Source organism: Gymnogyps californianus, chromosome 3, assembly GCF_018139145.2.
Source record: "Gymnogyps californianus isolate 813 chromosome 3, ASM1813914v2, whole genome shotgun sequence".
In the NCBI taxonomy this organism is placed as follows: Eukaryota; Metazoa; Chordata; class Aves; order Accipitriformes; family Cathartidae; genus Gymnogyps; species Gymnogyps californianus.
The window spans coordinates 55,690,955-55,714,203 of record NC_059473.1 but is presented as its reverse complement, the minus strand read 5'-3'; the positions used below and the strand labels follow the sequence as shown (position 1 = coordinate 55,714,203).

Here is a 23,249-nt window from a genome sequence, read left to right as displayed (position 1 = left end):
AAACTGTGCTTATAGTAACAGTACACAAAGTATATCATCTATTACCTTGGACAAACTGGTTCCCCATTTTGAATTAGAAAAATAATTTCAAAATCATAAACCCTTAAAGCATGAAGTAAAAAGGGCCTGTGTCTAGCTTATTACATTATGAATAAGTGAACGTCTTTGGTCAGGACACAATCTTGTCAGTGCAACTTTATGGAACACATTCCTTACACTCACTGAATTAGAATTAAACAGAACAATGCATGGGAGGAAAGACACAAGATTCAACAAAACAAAGGCGGAAATAAAACCTCTGGTCATAAGAAATCAGCCTACTTTTAATACTGTTAATGCTTATTGTTCCGTTGAGTATTCTGTTGCTCCACAGCATGGAAAAAGCAAACAAATCACAAACCCAAACATTAGAATATAATTTTTTTTTAATTTTTATAAATAACTTATCTGTTACAAAGGCAGTTTACCCAGCTAAATCACAAAACCATCAACTCAAGATATCCAAATTAGGTTTTATTAATAAACAGGTAAAAACTGATTTGTCAATCTTCACATAGAACTGCAGATGAAGCTGAAAAACAAGGCCTCATTTTATAAACAAAATGCATTGAATGCAAGTGCTTTGGGTCTACTGCCTAATTACCTGGGATTGGCACTTTCTTCCCACATAGAAAAAATGCAAAGCCTTCAAAACAAAGGCCTCTGTGCATTCACATAGATCACTTGTAAAACTCCTAATAAAAGCGTCCACTGGCAAATGTTTACAGTGGGTGACAGTCTACTTTGTCTCTTGCTACATTATGAGCATTCCCTCCAGCCTCACGCTAAGTGCTGCTACATAATTCTTTGTGCCGTCTTTCATGCATACTGTACTGGAATTCCATTTTCTTGATCTTGGTTACATACATCTCCGATCATGTGAATATTTTCCTTAAAAAAATAGATCATCAAAATAAAGAGATGCTTGAGGTTGCTTCAGTGTTCAAGTCTGTTTGATTTCTCTTTTCCAGCCTTTTTTTCAGTTGTCCTAAATATTGCTATCCTTATTTTCTATAAATATGAGACTTCACCACAAAGTCAGGTTTAGAAACTGGCTGCCAAAACAGGAAAGCATTTAAAGTCCTTGAACAAAGCTGTACGATGCTGCTGCTGTTGATTTTGGCACTGTATGTACTTCCCCAATGAATCTCTCTTCAGGAGTCTGCAAGATACCCAGCAGATGAAGCAAGCTTAAATCGGATGCTGATCTGTTGGTGGGTTGAAAGTTTCTTAGTATAAAGTTTCCTCACGCCAGACAAAATGCTACCTTGTGTCACCCACCGTAAAACTCAGTGTACAGAGTGAACTATATGCATAACTCTTCCAACTTTTCCTGCATTTTTACCACGCTGCATCTGCAGGTCTTCACAGATCATCAGCATTTACAAGAGCAATGTACAGAACGAGCAGAGGAAAGCTACTTTGTGCATAGTTTCTTATTAATGCTCTTATTTTAAGGCATTGCTTCTCTCAGATAAAAGCTTAAAAAAAGGGACATGATCGTGCTTAATCACTTAAAGGGAAAAAAAGAAAGTTAACAAAAAGACTATTACACTATACATACAGAAGTACAAGAAAATAATAAAGGTGAAGAAAAGAAATCACTTAAAGCAGGCTCTAGAGCTATGTACAGTAGGAAAAGCTTTGGGGTGTTTCACTGTGTGTATTGTACAGACAACGCATGCAGTTTTTCCTTTTCATCTTTAGATAGGATTGTACTGATTTCTGGCTTCACAGAGATGTTTTCAGGGAAGACAAGGCAAAGAGTACCACTGATTTGTGAAGTTCTTCCCTTTATCGAAGGCACTATGTGGCAGCAAACAGTTTAAATAGTTAAATCTTGTTCCTTTTGGATCTCCTCTGTGCATGTAGTGTTTCACTGAAAGCTCTGAAAACAAAAACGCTAGCACTCTATTCCTTTCCCCTGTCAAAATTCAGTAGTGACATCGGGGCAGAGAAGAGGATGGGCAACACCCAAGCACTGAACACGGTGTGTGTTACTAGGATACTGGTAATACTGTACATGGTTTAGGCAGCTGGCAACTGAGTCTTTCAGCAGATTACCTTTCAGCCGATCAATTTCAACTGCCTGTGAGACAACACTGAGGTATTACGAGCTCTGTGGGCTGACATTTAAGATTAGCAAAATACCATCTCGTCACACCTTCAATTTTACAAAATCCTACGCATAAATGCTTTTTTGCCCCCCCCAATGACTGCATAGTTCCTTGTACGTTTGCTATGGTTTTACAAAAGGTCATGGGCTGTTGGCTCAGAAATGCCTGGGCATTTCACACTGTTCACAGCGATTTAAGGCCGGATGATTTAAAAAAGTACAGGCAGTACAACTCCACTGAGCTCCCTCATCTTCATCTGCGTCTGGAACAGTCTTTGGCGTTTTCACAATGGACCTCTGATCTGTGACATGAAAGAGATAAGATAAGCAGTTACTAACCAAGAATAGCATGGAAAGAATTTTGAGATGATTTTTTTTCAGTAACTGAGAACTATCTTGTTCCTCTGAGAACAGCACAGTTATTACAAGTGACAGAGGCAGCTTTTTACCACCCCCTACTACAGCTTGATTGTAAGTCAGCCAAATGGCACAAGGTGAAACTATAAAAAGCAAGTTTCCCAGCCCTTCACTCTGCTTTCTTCCCTTCTGATCTCAGTTCAAAGCTGTTGCATGAAAAGGAGCTAAAACTTAGAAATTAATCCACACAGGAAACATGCACAAGATTTAGAAGTCTGAGGTCTATGAAGCAGTCTAAAATTCATTATGACAAGAAATAAGTGCTCTGTAACCTTTTGACATATTTAACATTTTGACCTTAGAATGAGTATGAGCAATTCTTCCTCAAACCAGATAAGCAGTCAGATACACTAAAGAAAAATCAATGCCTAGCTCTGTCATGCTATAGAGTAATCCTCCCAAGCATACAAGTGCATCTTTCTGCATGATGTGTTAGACAGCAACCTTCAACTATTTTAAAAGAGAAAAGATGAAAAGAGAAAAGAGATGAAAAAGATGAAAAGAGAGAAGAGTGACTTCTCAAGTTAAGAGTTCCCAGTTTAGGCAACTGTAGCAAAGTCTTTTAGCCAATTATTTCAACTGGAGCACATCTCATTAGCAACTAGCCAACTGCAACTGCTGCAAAATGACAGCGACAGCTTCAGGAAGTACAATGCTACTGATCACAACTGCAAAAAGAATTATTTTTCATTCTTTTGTGAACAGTGGTAATTCTGGTTTAAGTCACAGCCTACATCACAGTTAAATTGAAACTTAAAATAAAATGAACTGAAATTTAAAGTTAACGAAGGACAAAGATACAGCAGTGATACTTTTTATAAGAGAAAGAAAGAAAGAGAAAGGATAAGAGGGACTTCAGAAGTTTATAAACCAGTCAGGGTTAACTTTGCATTTTCAAGATAGTAGGCTGTACCAAATTATTAAACACTTAAATTTGTGAGTTCCTAGAAGATGAGTCAATGCAAATGTTAACAACTAGTCACAGAAAATAAATTTTAATTTTCTTCTTTGCTAGGTTAGTTTTTATTTACTGTAAAGGGAACTACGTAACTGACAGAACTTCTGATAAATTCTTCACGGTTCAGCTGTAAAACATGTCTAATAGGACTGTGTATGGATTTAACTTTACTCAGTATTTTCACTAACAGCTTGGATAATTAAGGATAAAAACCCTTATAAAGCATGAAGAACAGTATCAGTTTGGAGGAGTTACAAACAGTCTGGAGGACAAAAAAAGCCAATTTATCTAGACCGTTCTGAAATACAGAATGGTCAGATATCTTAAGATGAGATTTTGTAACAACAGTTACTGCACACTACAAGGACCAACCACACACACATATATATTATGTGGAGAACTTCCTGGACAGAAAGACTGCACAGAAACATTAGTGGATTATCTATTTCATTTGGTGGTCTGCCTATAGGTCATAACATGATGCTGTTGCAAACAAGTTAATCTCATTCTCTGCTTTATTTAACATACAAAAGGTAATTATTCTGTTTTGTTTGACATCCCATTAGGGCAAAAAAATAAGTAATGTGCAAAACCTAATGACAAGCAGAATGTTCAAGACTGACTAATAAATTCAGCAATATTGGGCAGCATTCTTTTCCTCTTCAACTATCTAAAACTGTATTTAACAATAGTCAGAAGAGGCTTTTATGTAAATTGTTAATACAAATTCTACAGTAGCCAGGAATTCCAGTCAGGGTAACCAAACTGAGTTATTGTAACATGTAAATAAATCCACTCTTCACAAAGGACAATGAAGTCAGCTAAACGAGCTTCACTCATCCCTAAGCAATGTTGCTCATGCTCATTTAAAAAAAAAACAAAACAAAAAAGATGGATGCTTCCATTTACTTAAACTACCTCCCAACATATTATCCATCTTTAAACATACCCCATTTAATATACTTCTCTTTCCTGAATGTATGAATAGAGAGGAAACAAGAGCAAACAAACATATTTACTGTCAATACAAATAAAACGCAAGGTTTGTATACTTTTAAAGTAATCTATTTCATAATCAACATTTAAACTAGATTCACAGAATAGAACTTGATATTAGATGCAAACCGGGTATTAGTATTAAATCCAAATTTCACCAGTACAGTACCTTTGGGTTTTGGTGGCACCGGACCAAGAAATCCAATATTATCGTAAAAATTATGAATAGCACTGGGATTAAAATGTGGTCCTAAAAATAAAAAAAAGAAAAAGAAAGTGCAGCAGTTTTAAAAATAAACTTTGGTAGGAAAGCATATCAGGTTTTTTTGGCAGTAATTCTGAAACAGTACTGTTATTCACTTATCACCTTTTACATCAAGGTGTCAATACAGAGCTGAGTGAGACATTAGTCATGTCAACACCATACCTGAAGAAACTTATTGCCCAAAATACACAATATTAAGTCAGAAACAGAATGCAGCAGACCAAACTCTTTAAATATATTTTTTCTGCCACTCTTAAATATTTAACAGCATTTTATTAGTAAATTTTACCTGAGACTTTTCCTAAATTGTAACTATACTGAAAGAGATCTGCTATCTACTAGGCAGTATATTATATATGCTTAGATTTAATACTTAGAGGAACTCCTAACTCCAATTTACTGTAACAAACATATAAAAATCACATGCCATTTGAATATTCTATTTAAGGTCAAGTTTTTAGTGCAGCATTACATTCAGTACACCTGTCTACTTTCTTCTTATCTGCAGGTACATTGTCTGAAGGAGAACTTCCACGGCTCATGACTGATCTAACAGCTCGCTGCTGCTGAAAGTGGAAAGCGTTAGTCCCTTCCCTCTCGCTATCTCAGTTCTCCCTTCCCGTGCCTCTCCCTCACATCAGCTGTAGCAAGCTTTTCCATGAATGCAACACTTCTTGCTTGGCTAGTGAGCAGAATCAGCTCTGCAAAGGGTCTAAAAAGGTAATACAGAGCCAGAGCACAGTAAGTGGCAAGAGAGGGAAGCAGGAAGAGAGAGGGATCTCTTGTCGGCAGCTCTTTAATTGGCTCAGCTGTCTCATAATTTCACCCTCATGACCAAAGGCTGTGTCCCTGCAGACAAGGAAAGTGGAAGGAGGACAGCATATCAGAAGTTACAACTGTGCTTTATATTTGCTAACTTGAGAGGATGAATACAGGACAGAAGTGGAAGACAAGAGAGGTAGACACATATGTATGGCTGTATCATTTAGAAAACAACTTCTCCCTCTTCTTTGATACTCAAATAACCAGATTTTTCCCTCCAGCATTTAGTAAATAAATGGCATCACAAGTTTCTCTCTTCTGAGCCAAGTATGAGATAGGAATGACCATGGGATTAGGAAAATCATAAAGCCAACAAAAGCAACAGGCTTAGGAGACAATTACTTCCATGGTTTCACTCCAACTAATGTGATGATTTTCCAAATAGTGTGTATATCCATCATTTGTAACACAGACGCTTTTGATACATGCAGACAGCGAAAGAAGGGGAAAGAAAAAAAAAATCAACGTTTACAGTTCCTGATGTACTAAAGACATACTGTACCTCTTGCTTGAAAAAGATCAATCTCTTTGGTTAGGCAATCTATGTCTATCTGCAGCTGTCTGTTACAACTTCTTAACTGCTGCATTTCTTCCAGCTGAAAAAATAAATCTGCCCATTAGATTAAATTTTCCCATTTTATTATCAGTTATCATTCACACATAGGTAGACAGCACTTAGTTATTTCAGAAGTGAAGAAAAAAGAACCTTCCCTTATAATGACCTTTCTTTTAATCCAAGCATAATCTTACAAAAAGCTTTCAGACCCACTGAATTCTTCTCTCTCATCAGACTTCAGAGCTGACTGAACAACTCCAGATTGCGGTCAGTACACAGCCAATGGTCCACCAGATCAATGGCTGATCTTCTGGCACTGAAAACTGGTGCATTAATCAATTTCTCAGATTGGCATATACACGAAGACCAAAAAATACTTTGTGTGGAAAGTAGTATGAGTATTAAGTTGTAGTCTGAAACATTAGGTGATCATGTCTCTAAGAACATCCAGAAGGACTGCCAGGTCAAACCTTTTGTGACTGCCTTTAAAAGCAACACTTCACAAAGCAATTAGTGAACTGAAAGGTTGTGGTTAAATAACACATATTTAGTCTTTACTCTAAACTACACTGTTTACCAGTTTAATTCTAGCTATACTGCCTGTCACTAGTATATTGTCAATATATGAGCAACTGTTCCTTTAATTTATTGTGACAGACCACACTTGTGGTTTAGGTTTGTAGCCTACAAGACGTTTCAACTTACTGATGGAATTTGGGAAACAGAATTCGATCTTTTCAGGCGCCTTCGTGTTAGATTATTCTCCATTTCATTGACCTCTGATTTTAGTTTATCCAACTTTTTCTTTTGAATCTCAAGTTCTCGTTGAAGTCGCTCCATCCTGGCCTTCTGGTGTACCAGTAAAGCTGCAATACATAAAGTCCCATTTTATCTGCTTTATTATCCTTCACATGGTAACATCAGATAAAGATGAAAGTTAGTATTCTTTTGGGAAAATACAGACAAATCATTGCTACAGATTGCTTTTCCATTCTCTTCACAAGAAAATCTCTGCCATAAGACAGAAAGTGTTGTATTTTTGAAAACAGCACAGATCATTACAGGCAACAAGCAAATACAATGAGAAAGTTGAACAACGTAACAGATGACCATGCAAAATTTAGCTGTAATCTGTAAAAATCTTTTTCAAGAACCCAACCAATCTATAAGAATGACTACCAGAAGCCAACAACAAACGTTTCCTTACATTGCATTCAGCCCAACCATTGTAAAACAGGTAGTACAAAGAGGATTTCAGAGAGATGGCTGCAATACAGAGCACTATATATGCTAAATAAAAATCAAAATCTTGATGCTTATTGCTATTTGGATTGGAACATAATCCAGTATTGTTGTCATAGCAGGAGACACCAAATGAAACTAAACCAGAAAGTACTACAAGCAATACCACTGGCAAACATCAGTTATATTTATCACAGAGGCTGGACTGTATGCCATTTTATCCCTAAACTATGGTGCAGAACTATTAGCTCAGCTTCTAATTTCTAACACTGCTTACTATTTGTAAAGAAAATGGCATGAGGACACCTAATTTAGAAATTATGAAGTTAGCATTCAAACCACAGCTTTTTAAAGGTAAGAACATAAGCAGCAGAAGACGCAATCAAATTCATACAATTTAAGGAGTTTATTTCATTAAAGGTAGGTATACTATTAAATATCATCACATGAGCAGATAACACTGCTCAAAGCAATAATCACCTTCTATAAAAATGAAAAAGTATTTCATTAAATAACCCAACAATCATTTCAACTTCTGCACAGCCATTCATTCATCCATTAAATTTCTAATTCATATAAACTGGGATCAGTTTCACAGACTATGGGTACCTTTATAGCACTGTGGAAATTATAAAAAAGTAGCAATAGCAAGGTATTTTAAAAAGACTGAATTTGCCTCACAAAGTGTTTAAGCAAAACTCTGGCTGGAACATGATTTTTAATTCACCACAATTTCTTCAGGTACCAAAAAATTAGAAGCACTCAAATTTGGTTGGTTAGGTTTCCTGAGTAGTAGCAGAGGAAAAAATAGCACATCAAAAAGATGCAACTTTCCGCATCTTTGGCAAGCAGAACTGCTCTCTGCTGCAATTCCTGCCTGTTCATTCATTCACACATCGTATTTTGTCTTCCAGAGGTTCTTCAAAAGGAGGAACTATGCCAAACTATTTTTGTACAGTGTTACAGAACTGCAAGGCCTTACTGAGATTCAGCCTAGGCTTTTGAGTCACATGTGTTCAAAAGATACTGAAATGACAAAGCTGCTTGAGCTTCCGCTTAGTTTTGTTCAATTTAGAGACGTTTGCATAAATAGGCACCTTTATTTGGGGTAGCCACTAGTCACACTAGTTAAAGTTGCAGCTGTGCTCACATGTAGTATGAAAACATAGTAACTGAAATCTCCAGATAAAGATTTTTGTTGAAGACTTGGAATCATCAGGTAAGTAGTCTCAAAAGACAGCCTCCCCTCTTGAAAAGCCTTTTAGAAACAGCTGAAGGAACTTTTTCCCATTTACAGACTCCAGGAGTTAGAAACATAGCTGCAACTATAAAGAAAGCAAATCAAAGACCACTTTGCCTCTACTCTTGCAGGGAGAGTATAAGCCCTTTTTCCTTTTACACTTTATTTCCACTTTCAGACAGTCTCTTCTATTTTCATTGCCTTGGTATTACTGCTGAGGGAACTCCTCGAAGGCCAGGTTATTGGTACTTGACCTGCACCAAAACAGCTGTGCTCTACCGACCAGACTCAGAACTCTTCAGACCTGTCAAACTATGGATGCAGGCTGCTGGTGAGCAGCCAGTACGCTGGACATGGTAAGCAAGGAAGAGCGCTACCAGAGTATCTCCAGGATGCGTGGCATGGCCTCGAGTAAGACTATGAGCAAGACTGCATCTCTGGAGAACTTTGCCCTGTCCCCCTGTCCCATTCCCCTGTGTCGTGTCGTCCCGTCCCGTGTCCCCCCCCCCCTTTTAAGCCACTCTTGGTAAAGGGAAAAACACCACAACTTCTGATTTCAATGTTCTCCCACTTCTGTGGTTTAGAAATTAAGCTGTCATTAGGGAATTGCACAGGGAGCACAAGGCACTGATGGATGCCCGCAGCACTATTACATGCTCTTCATTTTCACATCACTTTCCAGACATGATCCAATTTATTCTCCTAGCAGCTCTGTGACTACTTTACCATTTTACAATTTCAAATCCCAACAGATTTTAAACATGCTCATTACAAAATTACCATTATGATTAAAGAAGAAGAATCACTTGATATTGCTATGCTAGACTTCTACTATTAAAAATAAGTTGGATAAGGGACTGGCAAGACATTGGTTTAAGTGGAGGCTTTCACACAGAATTTGGTAATTTTGCTTAAATACCAATTTGGCAGCTGCAGAAAAAAACAGGGTGGGGAAGACAAAGTCTCCCCATATCCCACTGCAGTATTTATTAACAGAAAACAGCAATTTAAGTATTCAGCTCCCTCTAGTGTTGATCAAAGCAACTGAAAACGTTAAGAAAAAACTGCAGGGCATCTCTGAATCTAATGCAGTTCAGCTACTAGATCTAGTTTACACTGTCCACGAGGAGACATTTAATGGTCTTTTTGATCATCCTGTGCTTCTTGCAGGAAGGGGATTCCACCTATTCAGGCAGCACAGGCACACCCGAGTTTACTCTACATAGACTAACCTGGAGTACAAGCCAGAAAGTCTCAGGCTTGCACTTGTTTATTCAGACATCCTTAAAAAGAAGCTATTTACTGTAATCATCCTAGCAAAAGAAGTACAAAGATTGCCTCCTTGACTCGTCGTTATTTTACCACAACCAGAACAGATTTCATGTTCAACTTTTTAATTATGTGCAAACAGGGTACTATGCACATTCAATTTTTTCAACTTCTGCATGTTCACATTCAGCAGATTGGCAAGAACAGTACACTTCAATGCTCTGGCAGATGCCACTGTTTCCTTTGACATTCAAAGTGCACATTCTCCACAAAAAGGCTGTAAATCATTAAAACTACAAGGGTGCATGGAAGTCTGGAGGACAAGAGTTCACTTTTCCTTTCCTAGAGACCTACTCAAACAGGTACTGAATATACTCGTAAGTTTGAAAATGCATGCATAATTTTTTTCTCAAAGCCTCTGTGAATCTGAGTTTTAAACAATTACTGCTTTAGAGCATCTTTTGTTGTTATAAGTGTTTCTAAGAAAAAAGCTAATCTAGGAACACAGTGATTTCACCCTATTCTACAGGCCTATGAACTTCTGAAATTTCAGTTTGCCAAGCATGGAGGAAAGGGGAACTCTGGCAATGCAATTACTCTGTGGCAGTAGGTTCATGAAATTCTCAGGACACACTTATGTTTGAGCACATTTTCAAAATCTGTATTTGAAGCTGCACAAAATTCAGTCATTTAATAAGCAATTTCAACAGTTCACATTGGTTTTGTTTTTTTTGTTCTCCCTTTCCAATACTCTTTTCATTTAATTTTTTTAAAATTAGCGTCGCTCAAGAGTGGGGCCTGATATACAGAGCCAAATATAAGGCCGTATTTTTTTCTTAAATCACATCATGTAATGGGCTTGAGGCCCCCTGGAGCATAGGGCACAGCTGTATCTCATGCAAGTTTGTTTTTTTTTTTTGTGGGGTTTTTGGTTTTTTTTGGGGGGTTTTGTGTCGTTCCCCCCCCCCCCCCATTTCCCCCCCCCAAAACATCTACAGGGACTGGTTAGGATTTTAAGAAATTTGTTTCCTGCAGCTTTTCTTTTTGAAAATTTTAAAAAGCTCCAAGAAAACAAAGCAAGAACTGTGCAAAATGTCAAGTTACTAAACTAGTTTATCAATTAACATATTTACATTAAAAACAGTGGCAAGAATTGCTAAGTAAACGTACATCCACATACATACCTATAGTTGGTACCAATGATTAACTATGCATAGCATCCCCTCCCCAAGTTAAAGAAAACAATATGAAAAAGTCAGACAGTCAAAAGCAGAGTAGTATTGAACTAAAGGACTTAAGCTCCCTAGTATGAAAACATCAACCTGAAGATTTTATTACACAATTATGTATTTTCTTGATAGGATGCCTGCCCATTATACAGATGGAAAGCTACACACGGAATGAGCAACTATTAAATAATTGTTTCGCCTCACTATTTAAAATATATGACTGCATGCATAGTGAGTGTACATCACAAACATTTCTGAGTACAGAATTTTCAGTTTCTAACAGGATTTCACTGTTTTTCATCCATAAGACGCTTTATACAAAAGTAAATTATAAATTCAAATTTCAGATTATTACTTCATATTAATAAAACTAATTATATTATAAATTGAAATCTCTGCTAAATAATGGGAACTGATACTCCTGTACACACAGGGAACTGATACTAAATAGATCAGCATAAAAATGCATCCTCTTTTGTCTGTCCTTTTGGGCATGCACCTAGCATTACTTTTCTCACACCATTATTAATTCTTATTGACTTCAGTAGTGGATGAGTGCTCTCAACATTTCCGCAAGTAAGTCCACAGTATCTCAAACTGGAATCCCAGAAAATGAGAAACATCAATTAGCAATCATTTATGAAAAGCCTGGTGACAGTGAGTTTCTTAGCATCACAAAGTCAGTGGCAGAGATATAACCTAGCATTCCAGGGTAACTAAACTGATTTTATCTGAGCAGTAACCTACTCCTTTTCACATCATATAACTGCCAGTTCTGGCAGCAAACAAGACAGAGATCTGTGGCAGCCTTCTACTACCCACTGCGACTTACTTGGGAGGAAAAACAGAAATTTAATCATGGAAAGAGACTGGAGTGCCTACACACACCATAACTGAAGTAAAGCTTCTCAGGTAGCAGGCAGCAGCACTTGCAGAGGGGTCCAACACACCTTCTATTCTCCTGGGTTGGAGCATGCATATGTATGTATTTCACTGCAACAAAGTAAAGGAAATCTCCTTTGACACCAAAGCAACTCCACCTTCCACATTCCTTCTACCCTAAGCCAGTTTCAGTTCTCCCTGCCAAGATAAGGAGCATTCTGGGCAGAAATGGAAAAGCCGATGAGAATACATTTTTCTCTAATCATGGCCAGAGAAACCACTCATGTGTTCTGGCTAAAATTAAAATGAGACAAGCACCTAGTATGGAAGGTTTTTTGCACAGCCTGTCTAAATTATAAGCAGCTTAGAACATGGCCTCACAATAGAAAGCATCAAGTAACTCAAATCCCTTTTAGTATGTAACAGAAAAAAAACCCCACCTCTAAGTAAAAGATTCAAGTTTAAAAGCAATAATTAGGACTTCCAGATATCAAGATCATACAAGTCAGTCTATCACACACTTCTCAACTTTCCAAAGATTAAATAACAAAAATTAAAAAAAATACTGCGCTTGTTGCAGCAGAAATGGAGCAACACATGCCAGAAATCCCAAACACTTCTGAATGTAAAGAACTTCAGAAGCATGAGTGTACTTTATATGAACTAGTGAAGGACACAGAAGGATGGTGTCTCCCTAAGGTCCCTAAAGCTGCACCAGCCCACATCATGCATCTACACTTAATCTAAAAACTGCATCTATGTCTTGGCTTCAGGAACAACGGGGCTCCACAGCAGGTATGAGCCAGTCAACGCTTTTGAACTCTAGGCTGCATAGCAGAAATGGGCATCGCAAGCTTGCCTCAGCTTGATAAACTGGATGCTGATACCTGCAACCTGTAGAGACTGTGCAGGAACTCAGGTTACAGTAGCCATCGCTACCAGGGGTACAAGAGATGAAGAGGCAGACCTGGTAGAAGTCAGTCCCATCAGAAAGGCAGAACAGGAGGAAGGGACACCCTTCCCCAACAGGTACCTAAAGTGCAGAATGCTTGGGAAGCAAGTTCATGATCTACAAGAATATTCAGAGCCTAAGGACAAGATTTAGATTGCTTAATTTCTGGGTATCTAAAGTCTTCTAGGACTAAAACAGCCAGCCAACTCTCCCTTCAGAGTAAGGAAAGGGAACCCCACTTCTGGAGGGCAATTTGTTTTGCTTATCTACAGATGAATCATTTTCTGAAGTTCTTTAACTCTTCCTTGATTGTAAAAGACAGTCTAGGATGATTAGTTCTTTGGTTTTGACACCTAACCTTTAGACACTTGAGTTAGGATGGATTATTCTCTCAAAGATATAATTACATCCAGAAGTACTGCACAAGCTATAATCAGTTTTTTATTTACTTCACTACTACAGTACTCCAGATGCAGACCAGGCTTCCAGTGTCCTGATCACTGTACTTACACACAAAAAAAAATGGCTAAATTAATCTGAAGAACATTTAGAGTGGTCATGGAACAAGCCATTTTTTCAATGCTGAATTGTTTGCTAAGTCCAAAGAGGACCAATGAGGTCAAAGAGGAATTATTTTGACAACCTATCCTGAATACTGCTTAAATATCCTAAGACTCATTCAACGTATTAACCCTCCTGTGGACTATCAAGCTGGTAATAAAAGTATGCAAAAACATGAAAACAGAAGAAAAAGATTAACAGGTTGGGTTGCTGTATCACACATTTTATGTTTTACCCTCCCATTACCACTGATCCTTTAAAACTTTCTTTGGTGTGGTGTTCCTTCTCACATTTTATAATGTAGTATCAAGACTTTAAGCATTTTATTGTCAGGCACACATTAGGAAACATGGAGGCCAACACTTCGTCCCACTAATTGCTTTTGAAGTCTGCTTTTCTTGCTTCTTAAATAAAAAATGGGAACATTATCCAATGGAAACAGTATCTCAACTGATTCAAAAATCTGCCAGTAGACTTGTAACTTTAAATCGTTAGGACAAATTGAACAAACTTACATGTTTCTTTCAGAACAACAGAAAAATGAAGACACTATGACTCCACTTCATTAAAGAGATAACATATCTACTTAAGACAAACAGAAGAATTATCTCCAAGTATTCAGTTACATGTCTTCACCATAAAAAGAAATCTGTGATTTGCTTATAAAGCTTTTTTATTTATTTAGGAAATGCTCATGAATGCTGAAGTTGAAGATATTGTATTAACATAACAAAGGTTATCAACTGTTTCCTGTTCTGTAATCTACATACTGAATTGACAACCTGGTTGAAATCTCTACTATTTATATTAAGAGTATTACCTTGCGTGTAGGCAGCATCATCAGATCCCATACTCAATTTCCGTGCATCACTGATCCTATCCACATGTGCTAAAACAGGGTCAGTAAGATGCTGGATACCCTCTGGTTCAACATAGTGATCAGGAAGGTTTAGAAGGTTTGTAGGTTCAAAGGTTGGGGACACTACCCCTGGGGAAACTGCAGGGGGCTTATTTGGAGAAACTGTAATTTTAAAAGTATATTTTGTGTTAGGCTGCGTAACCACCACTCGAGGAGAGGTTGCAGTGGTGCTGTTGCCCACTGCTCGACTCTTGGGTGGATGGTGATGGATAAATGCAGGACCCATGCTTACTTGACCAGACATATTCCTAGAAGTGGTAGATACTCCAGGATTTGTCGATATGAAAAGCGTGGGCTGGTTCCGTACAACTTGATCATCTCCTGTTGTGGCATTTGCTGAAATGTAGACCTTAGGCTGACCGCGTGTGATCACTTCATCAGTATTTGGAGGACTGGCCGATATGTAAACAGTGGGTTGACTTCTACTTAATGTCTGGCTGTTGAGGGAAGAGGGAGTAGTGGAGGTGCGAGGGCCAGTTGAACGCAACTTAGAAGAACTGTTTCTTTGTGGTGGTTCAAGTTTGATTTCAATTTGGTTTTTGCGAGGTCCTGTGGATATATTCTGAATGTTGTATTGGCTATGAGCAGAGGATTGTGAGCTACCAGATGAATGAATCATAGGTGCTTGTGGAGTGGTAGGAGAACTGATAGGCATATAGACATGAGAAGTCTGGTGGCCTTGCTGATTTGGCTGCGTTGAGTGTTGCGATGAGGTATGTGACGTAGTACTGGATGTAGGAAGAGTAGTCCAAGGACTTGGCTGTGAAGGCTGGTAGACTTGCTGAGGGTGCATGGGATTAAACTGAGATGTCCAGCCTGGCTGTTGCTGTGTCTGTCGAGTGGTACCACTAGGAGCTGTGATGTAAGGCCTAATATAGATAGAATTTCCCTGTGGACTGTTAAGTACAGGAGGAGGTACACCATGTATGTGCAAAGACGTAGGGGTATTGCGACCAGGCTGAATATTTGGGGCTAAAGTTACCATAATGGGGTTGAATCTGGGTGTTTGTTGAGACAAGTTAGATACTCCTTTGCTGCCTAGGTGAAATCCAAGATGCTGCCCTGGATTAGAAGTACTAACTGTATTAGCCATCCCAAAGACATTAAATCCTTGTGGAACCTGCGCAGGTGCTGTCTGTGGTTCCTGCTGAAACAGTTCATTGTTGGACTGACTGGTTTGAAGGTGTCCATCACTAACGCTGTGAGCTAGAGTCCTACTTCCATTCATTCTACTTCCTTCTCTTCCATGGTGATACACATTCTGTGACTGCAAATCCAAATTAAGAGATGTCATGTGATTTCGTAGTCCAGGAATCCCAGAATCATCTGAAAAACCTAGGTCTCCTTCACCGTAGAGATACTTTGTGCTCTCCTGAGAGAGAACTGCACAACAGGCATCCAAATTATTGTTATTCTATAAAAGACAGATGAAAGTTTGACATTACTGATAAAATATCATCACAGTTAGATATATATGCATCCAATAATCATTGAAAAATTAATGTAGCATCAAACAGAAAGCTTTAGGTGGTTGGCTAGAATAGCTCCTACACAGGCACAAGGGGCTTGCATGTGAAGCTTACTATTTTGAGAACAGCGACTCAGCCATTGGCATCAAGGGCAGAGGTCTGCATTGCTGCTGAAGCAATGACAGGGAGATCCTGGACCTTGACAAGCTAACACCATACAGTATGATACACCTTGGATGAGTATTTTTGCTATTCCTTCTCAATTTCAGAACAATCTTCAGCCAAGTCTCTGGCCTGAGGGGGAAAATGACAGAAGGAATGGATTCACAGCACCTGCATATTACTGGTTAATAACTTAAAAACAAAAATCAAAATATATGGTTATTTAAAATGTTTTCCCAAACACTCCAATAGCAGTTATGCATTACCTCCTGCTGAAAATGGAAAGTGAATCTTATGCAGAGAAGAAACATGCCGACCCAAGGAGTTGTAAATGACTTCAGAAGAAATGTAAAAATTCAGTTTATACAAATACAGCAGGATTACTCTTTTGCAAGATGGCACTATTAATGGAAAGCCCAGAGGACATTTGTATTTTCGTTTTAGACCACTGCTTCAAAGCTTTTAAATAGTTACAGTCGTACAAAGTTACTTTATAAAATCTGTAATAGGATGACTTAGAACAAAACCCACAACCTAGCTAATTTGCTTTAAGAACATTCCAGAAGCAAACTGCTAATCCCTCTTCTCTTTTTCCACATGTTTAGTAATATTGTACTCAGATCTTCCCAATTTAGTTTCCTATATAAGGATTTTTAGAAAACAGTGAACATGCATCAGTGGCATAATTACTTAATATTGTTCTCTGTCCACATCACTTTTCTTACAGAACTCCCCCTCACCCCCCAAGAAATACAGGTTAATACTTTCAGCCAGAAGAGCACCTGTTGAGGCCTACATGTTATTAAAACTAAATAGGTGTCAAATTCATCCAGCACACAGAAACAGTTACTAGAAAGAATGCATATGATCAAGGAAAAAAATTGCATATGCCAAGTAGTAACATTATCAGTTAAAGAATAACACAAGCAAGATAAACTGATCCATGCTACATGCTTTGTGTCAAGTTATTTTTGTTAAACTAGCAGACAGTAGTTCTCATCCTTCAACCAGGATGAGAGGTTATAGTGAGTGTTGTGCAGACATAGTAAGACTGCCTCTACCTTACAGACTTACAAAAAAAAGAAAAAAGAAAGAAGGACGGACATAACAGAAGTGGGAGAGGGATGACAAGGCTAAATTCCACCCACAAAACCAAAACTATGTGTTCATACAGGCCAGATGCAGTTCTGTATTCTTAAAAAAAAATAAATCCCACAAAAAAATCCAGCCACAAAACCTTTTAAAATAACAGATTCCCTAAAGGCTATCTAACTAGCCAGCTGCGTATAAGGATTGTTGCAGAAAAGTTGAGAGATATGAAAATGGGTCAAATTGATGGTATGCGTATCGGCTCCAGTTCGGAATAAGCACCAGAGGACAAAGTAACCAAATGAAGTTAGTAGTGAAGAAAGGAATCACACACAGACAAAACAGTGGGTAAGAAGAGATAAGAACAACAGCCTTGTATTTGTTGCAAAGGAGAAAAGGGAGCCAGAAAAGGGAAAAAGATAGGATGCCACAGAAAAACAAGCTAGAAAGATCTTAAAGGCAGATTTTGCATGAACTTAAGTGAATTAAAATTATTAACAGAAAGGCCAAAAATACCAAACCAAAAAGGAACAGGCCAAGCTTGCAAGGCCCTTACATTCAGCTTGAATGCATTTCTTTGGACAATTTTTTTTTCTTTTTTAAGACTGCATCCAATCAATTCCAAAATTTCAGTGACGTCAATGAGCAAATTGGAGAACTCAAAGGGAAAACGGGGGCACATGGAACCCCTGGCATCTTCTGGCTGGCAGAGGCAGAGTTTCAACCGCTTCTAGCTCTTTACAGATCAGAGAACCGGTTGATGGCAGAACTGAGCATATTCCAGCAAAACAATACCCCTTAGCTCTGCCCATGTCCCAACTGAGTTTAAAATGTTGGCACCCTGAAAGAGAAAGAAAAAAAAAGAAAGAATAAGAATGTTGGAGGGAAACGAGGAAGCAAGGAGAGGACGCAGACTTGAGGAGCAGGTAGTTATAGAATGCTCCAGACACAAAAAAGAACAAAAGGGGACAATGTCCACAGACTGGGGATGCTGCAGTGACTCCTTTAAATCAGGAGAAGGGGAGAGCTGAATGCAGGTGGCTTGTTGGGAAGAATGGAGGGATGCAAAACTTTCAGGAACATTCACTGCTGTCAGCCCAAGAAAGCAATAAAACTTTTTACTCCCTACGTTACACAGGTTTAAATTTCATCCTATTAGATTTTTGGTGGTCCTCTGTTTTTAGTATACTAGATATTGTTTAGATATTTCAACAGTGGGCTACTCACCTCAAGACATTTGCATACTCTGTTTACCCTTAAGTTTTTCATTATAAGCATATAATGCTACAAACCTTGTTTTAAAACCAAGCTGAAAGTGTTTGGCTAAAAAAATTCAGAGAGGAGGACTGAAGTATCTGTATAGTTTTCCTGCACAATTCACAGTGATCTGAAGAAACTTTTCTTGTTATAAAAGCCTCTTGTCAATATCATTATAAACTGCATAACTGCTTAAACTCTTTCAGGTTCTCTCCTGGGATATCTTATACTTCCTGGTTTAAAAACTTCACCCTCACACATGATGCTTGCACATCAGGTATTGTGGGGGCAAGGTGAACACACCATTTCTTATACCTGATAATGTCCTTAAGTACTTATCTCTGACCTAACCATAGTTCCTGCATTCCTTCCACTATGCTCAACTACAAGAAGGCAGAACTCAGGATTCAGACACTGTTCCAGCAGTATTGCAAACACATGCAAAAGTACTCTCAAATTCTGCTTTCCAATCTTAACCACCAGTCCAAGTACAAAACTTGCTGGTTTAAAGAGGTCATGTTAGGCTTCTTTTTTAACAAAAACAAACAAACAAAACCCCCCAAAATCCCACTATCTCAGAGCAGTAGCACAGCTAGAAGCTAACTGATTCAGAGAAACCAGAGCTCATGAAATTTCAAAGAACCACCACCATGACAGGATTTTGTTGGTGAGTCTTAGAAGCAATCAGTTAACAACAAAAAATAGCTTTCTAGTGTAATGAATTAGTATAATAATATTGCACATATAGAACATTAATTACCCTACAGAATTTTTGAAAAATCCTCTTCTGAAAGCTGACCTAAAACACTCCCTCAAAATCTAAACCCTTCTCCCATATCTCTGTCAAAGTATAGGACGTACAGTATCTTTTCTTCACAGTTATAAGGCTCCTTTTTATAAAAAAAAAAATCCACTGTATTCAATGTTATGAAGACTGCTGAGTCTCTCAAGAGCCAAGCACTAGCTTTTAAATTTATCAAGAATTACATTCAAAAGGTGATTACTGATGCATTCACTGTCAAGTCTATTGACCTTGCTCAACAAGCAGTTCTCATGTTTGAAGAATAAGACTGTACTTGTAGTATAAGAATTAGATTAGTCCTACAGAGAACTAATATAAAAGTGGCGGTGTACAATCCTGAGAACAAATACAGGCAATTTATAGTCTGGTTCAGTTTCCTCTTCAGCTAAATCATTAGGGAGAAAGGGTTGATGAAAGCTTGAAACCTCACGAGCCCTGAGCAGAATTCTGTTCTCTTGCAAATCAAAACCAATTCTCTCAAAGAACTGCAATTTTCACAGCTTCTTACTCTAGAATGAATGAAGAGTCATGATAAAGTTTTGAAAATAAGAACATTAAATTGGCACAGTCACACTTCTACTCCCAACAGTACAAACACTGTGTTTGGATGCATGTGTGTGTGACTACACATACATATGTAAGTATACACATATGTATTTTATAAATAAAAATACATATAAAAGCAAGACAAACAATTATGATATAAAGAATGTTGAATCATAACCACAGATGTCCTAGCCATAGTCCAGAGACAGCTAGCTTCTGTGAACTCATGACCCATCTTTTTTCCAATCAAGTCGTGTATACTGATGATCAGTATGAATATTCAGACAATCCTCTTATTATCCAGAGTACTCAAAGTTTGAATACCTTAGATAATGAAAAAAAATCCAATCAGTATGGATGCTTTGGGATCACTGGAAAATGCAAAGCAAACATGTTTAAGCAACATAGTTAAGTAAGTCTATCAGCATTTGTTAACTCTAGGCATTCAGGTGTCCCTATATCAGGCTTTGGATGGGGATATTAATTTATGTGCTGAAGTAACTAACGTGATGTTACAGAGGAGAAGTTGATACAAAATATGGCCATATAAGTATTCTGATAGTGGCAGTATAGAAAACAGATAGCTGGAGGTAGAAGTTGATGATATGGCAGTCCATAACCTTAGCACTAACTGCAGCACCAGATAAAAACGCTTTATTTCCAAGCCCGATAGAAATCCATAGATTAGCAGCACGGACTCCAAAGCTACAACAAAATAAATGAAGCCCATCTGGCAGTCAAAGCCCTGGGAAGCACTGGGCAGAAGCACACCAGTGTATCATACCCACTCAGGTCTAACACAGTGGATGCTAGGCTACAACCAGCTAGTCCTGCCTGACTCAGAGAACTTGGGTGTGCCCATATTACACTCCTAGGCTCCCTGCTGCAGAAGATATGTAAGGCCACCAGCACTGGCTCTGCAGGCCAAGAGAGCTGGGATTGGAAAGCAGTGGGGCCAACTTGCATGCAGGCAAGGGCCCACTAATTACCTTGAAGCCTGATGGAGACCAGGTAGCAAAGTTGCTTCTGGACCTGCCCTGACCCTCAGGGCAAAAAAAAGCTGCATTTTTGTAGCACTGCCTTAAATTGTCCCTGCTGGACCGAAGTTGGCTTTGCATCCCTCCTTTTGCCACAGTTAGTTTTGGCTCGTGAGATGGCCAAACGGCACGAGCATACTGATTGGCGAGATGGTAGTCTCCATGCACACACTGATTTACAGGCTGGTTTACCTTGGGCCACCTCTGATTAGACATGGAAAAAGAGAGGCCAATTTAACACTTAGCTTGCTGTGCAACATAAAGAAATTGGCTGTGTATATTTGTGTCTCTCAAAAAGGAAAACAGAAAGAAAAAAATCTGCTTGCAAAGGAGACGCCCGTACATAACGCTTAAAATAAGCAACACTGCTTACTTGTACAGTCATTAACAGAGCACTGACCTGTAACATGCATCTGGATACAACACCTTCAGGTACCTCAGGAAACTTCTGTCGCAGGTCATGTAAAACCTGAATATCAATTTGCTGGCTTCCTTGGGCCATTCGTATATTGCCTGGTCAGGATTGTTTTTCAACAGGCAGTTTTAGGCCTTAGTAAAGGGAGTACTCATTTCTTCTGTCCCAGCATTTTCTGGAAGAGGAATGAAAGCCTTAAGACACTGAAAGTAGGCATTTTTGATGTAACAAAAACCAACGAAAACCCCAAAAACCAACACACACACACAAACCCCCTTTCCAATTATGAAATATAAGTCTGTATTTTACGTTTTCCCATGCAACATCTCTGGCTAACTAATTGCCCCTCATACGCTCACAACCTTGAAAATTGCCCATTTATAGACACATCTCCTGATCAGTGTCCTTCTATCCTGGTTTTTATATTGACATTATAAGATACATTAAGAATATAAAAATACTTGATTTATCAAAGTATTAAAATTCATGGTTTTAAGAACAGCATTTTTACTTATTTAAAACAGAAGAAGTAAACATGAAGAAGTCCACATAAAAAATAGGAAGATACTGTTCATTCAGCTTTTGAGTGTACCTACACTGTTACCTTTACCATCACTGTTACTATTTACTATCAGGATATTGTGGCTAGAAGTTCAGTGTTTCTAAGTTTCAGGATTTACTAGCAATAGTCTACTTGTTTTTCATCCAACATACTTAAGAAATATTCTGAGATTATGACTAGAAGGAAACAACCCTATAACAACTCAGGTTTCTTCAACTAATTCTGTTTCTCCTTTGAAAGAAATTATGAAGAGTTATGAATAAGATTATATCACAACCACCCAATCAACACATTTATACAAATTACCTGTCCTGGCCATATGATATCCATAGGCTTTTACCAAGAAGAGTTTCTACCAATTAATTTTGGAAGAATGCACCTATGTGTTAAACAATGGAATGGTATCTTCTTCATACAAACTAATATTACAAATAAATGTGACATATGGTTTATAAAAAACCCGAAGTAGTCAACTCCAACTTTCATTTATCTCTTAAGTTAGCAAATCTTATTCAAACATCTCTATCAAACATCTCTATCAATTTATTCACTTTCTCGTCCCCTTCTCTATCCGCTTTTCTTTTCTTTGCCTCATATTCAACATGCACTATTACCCCATGTGCTGACTCATGGCAACCTGCAGCAGAGAACTGCATCCAGTACCAGGAGGCACATGTACTTGCTGCTCCCCGGATCCCATCAGCCCAAGTTCTTTGCCAACAATCCCACTGGCACACTCACTTTGCAAGTGAGCCTACGTCCTTGTGTTTCTGTACTTCTATGCACTAAAAAGGGACTAGTGGCAAGTTAATTGGGGAGCATTAATCACAATTTTCTAGTGCATTAAACACCACTTGTGATTCAAACATAATGTAGTGCAATGCTACAACTTCTCTTGAGACTGAAAAGATGGAGAAAAACCTGCAAAGAACTGATGGGAAAGCACAAAGCACATCATTTTCAGCAGGGATGACAAGACAGGTGTAATACTATTCCAGGACCACAGAACCACTATATTATATACTAGTCCTGAGCCACTCTATTATAAGACTTTTTCAACTCCTATGTCTTCTCTGGTCTGAACTGATATAATTACCAGTCAACTGGTAATTTGCCTGAACCAGAACACCTCCAATAATAGCTAACATGATCTGAAAAGCAACACATTAACCAGTTCAACTTTTTGCCAACAATTTAAGAATAGCTCCGAAGAAAGAAAGGAAAAACCCAAAACAACCCAAAATACGTTACTCTGGAGACTCCATCTATACACGCTATACATGGGAAAAACCAACTTGTTAGCTAATAAAATAGTGAAGACTGAAAGTCCTAAGAATACTGCACTAAACATCTGCTCATTATTTTAGTCCCATAAATTCCATCTTCTCTTATATAATCACAATACATACTTAATTAAAAATACAAGCAAGAATAGAAATTTTTGTTG

General features: G+C 38.1%; 1 protein-coding gene across 5 annotated transcripts in view; it reads right to left on the bottom strand.

Annotated features, from left to right (window-relative positions):
• Nucleotides 1-302: 302 nt before the first annotated feature.
• The window catches only part of TAB2 (TGF-beta activated kinase 1 (MAP3K7) binding protein 2), a 68,030-nt gene continuing 45,083 nt past the window's right edge, over nt 303-23,249 (bottom strand). For 3 of the 5 annotated variants that reach the window (XM_050893170.1, XM_050893171.1, XM_050893172.1), the window contains exons 2-7: nt 21,226-21,415; nt 14,365-15,877; nt 6,875-7,035; nt 6,116-6,209; nt 4,696-4,776; nt 303-2,457 (exon numbers count right to left, since the gene is read on the bottom strand). In XM_050893170.1, coding sequence (XP_050749127.1) covers nt 2,312-2,457; nt 4,696-4,776; nt 6,116-6,209; nt 6,875-7,035; nt 14,365-15,877; nt 21,226-21,327 — 2,097 coding nt within the window. In that variant the 5' untranslated portion in view covers nt 21,328-21,415 and the 3' untranslated portion in view covers nt 303-2,311. Of the gene's footprint in view, nt 2,458-4,695; nt 4,777-6,115; nt 6,210-6,874; nt 7,036-11,624; nt 12,143-14,364; nt 15,878-17,739; nt 17,914-21,225; nt 21,416-23,249 lie in introns of those variants that run through there. The other 2 variants (XM_050893169.1, XM_050893173.1) reach the window with 2 other exon arrangements.